This window comes from Tarenaya hassleriana, unplaced genomic scaffold (genome assembly GCF_000463585.1).
Source record: "Tarenaya hassleriana unplaced genomic scaffold, ASM46358v1 Cleome8, whole genome shotgun sequence".
In the NCBI taxonomy this organism is placed as follows: domain Eukaryota; kingdom Viridiplantae; phylum Streptophyta; class Magnoliopsida; order Brassicales; family Cleomaceae; genus Tarenaya; species Tarenaya hassleriana.
This window is the reverse complement of record NW_010970490.1, coordinates 3,917,776-3,918,117: the sequence shown is the minus strand read 5'-3', so window position 1 is coordinate 3,918,117 and position 342 is coordinate 3,917,776. Positions and strand designations below refer to the sequence as shown.

Here is a 342-nt window from a genome sequence, read left to right as displayed (position 1 = left end):
GGCAGCAGCGTTGGAGGAGATATCCCGATCGCGGGATGAAGATCCATGGCGGTGGCGGTGGCAGAACTTGGAGACAAGAGTGTAATAGCTGACGAGAATGAAGGCACTGGCAAGGACTCCGATGAGGGCAATGAGGAGAGGGGAGAAATCAGAGGAGGAGTCGTTGCTGTCGTCGTCGAGGAAAAACGACGGAGGAGGAGGAGGGAAGATGACGTAACACCATTGAGGACAGTAGATGTTGCAGATACCTTGGGAGCAGTCTCTGTAGGAGTCGTACGGAGCCCATGGATTAGGGTTCGCCACAGAACCCATTGATGCCGTTTGCTGTAGTTGCAGAGGGAA

General features: G+C 54.4%; 1 protein-coding gene across 1 annotated transcript in view; it reads right to left on the bottom strand.

Moving 5' to 3' along the window:
- The window catches only part of LOC104802895 (RING-H2 finger protein ATL52-like), a 1,787-nt gene that overhangs the window by 1,338 nt on the left and 107 nt on the right, over positions 1 to 342 (bottom strand). Inside the window, exon 2 of the mRNA XM_019201157.1 lies at positions 1 to 342. Within this exon, the coding sequence (XP_019056702.1) occupies positions 1 to 312 (312 nt within the window). The 5' untranslated portion in view covers positions 313 to 342.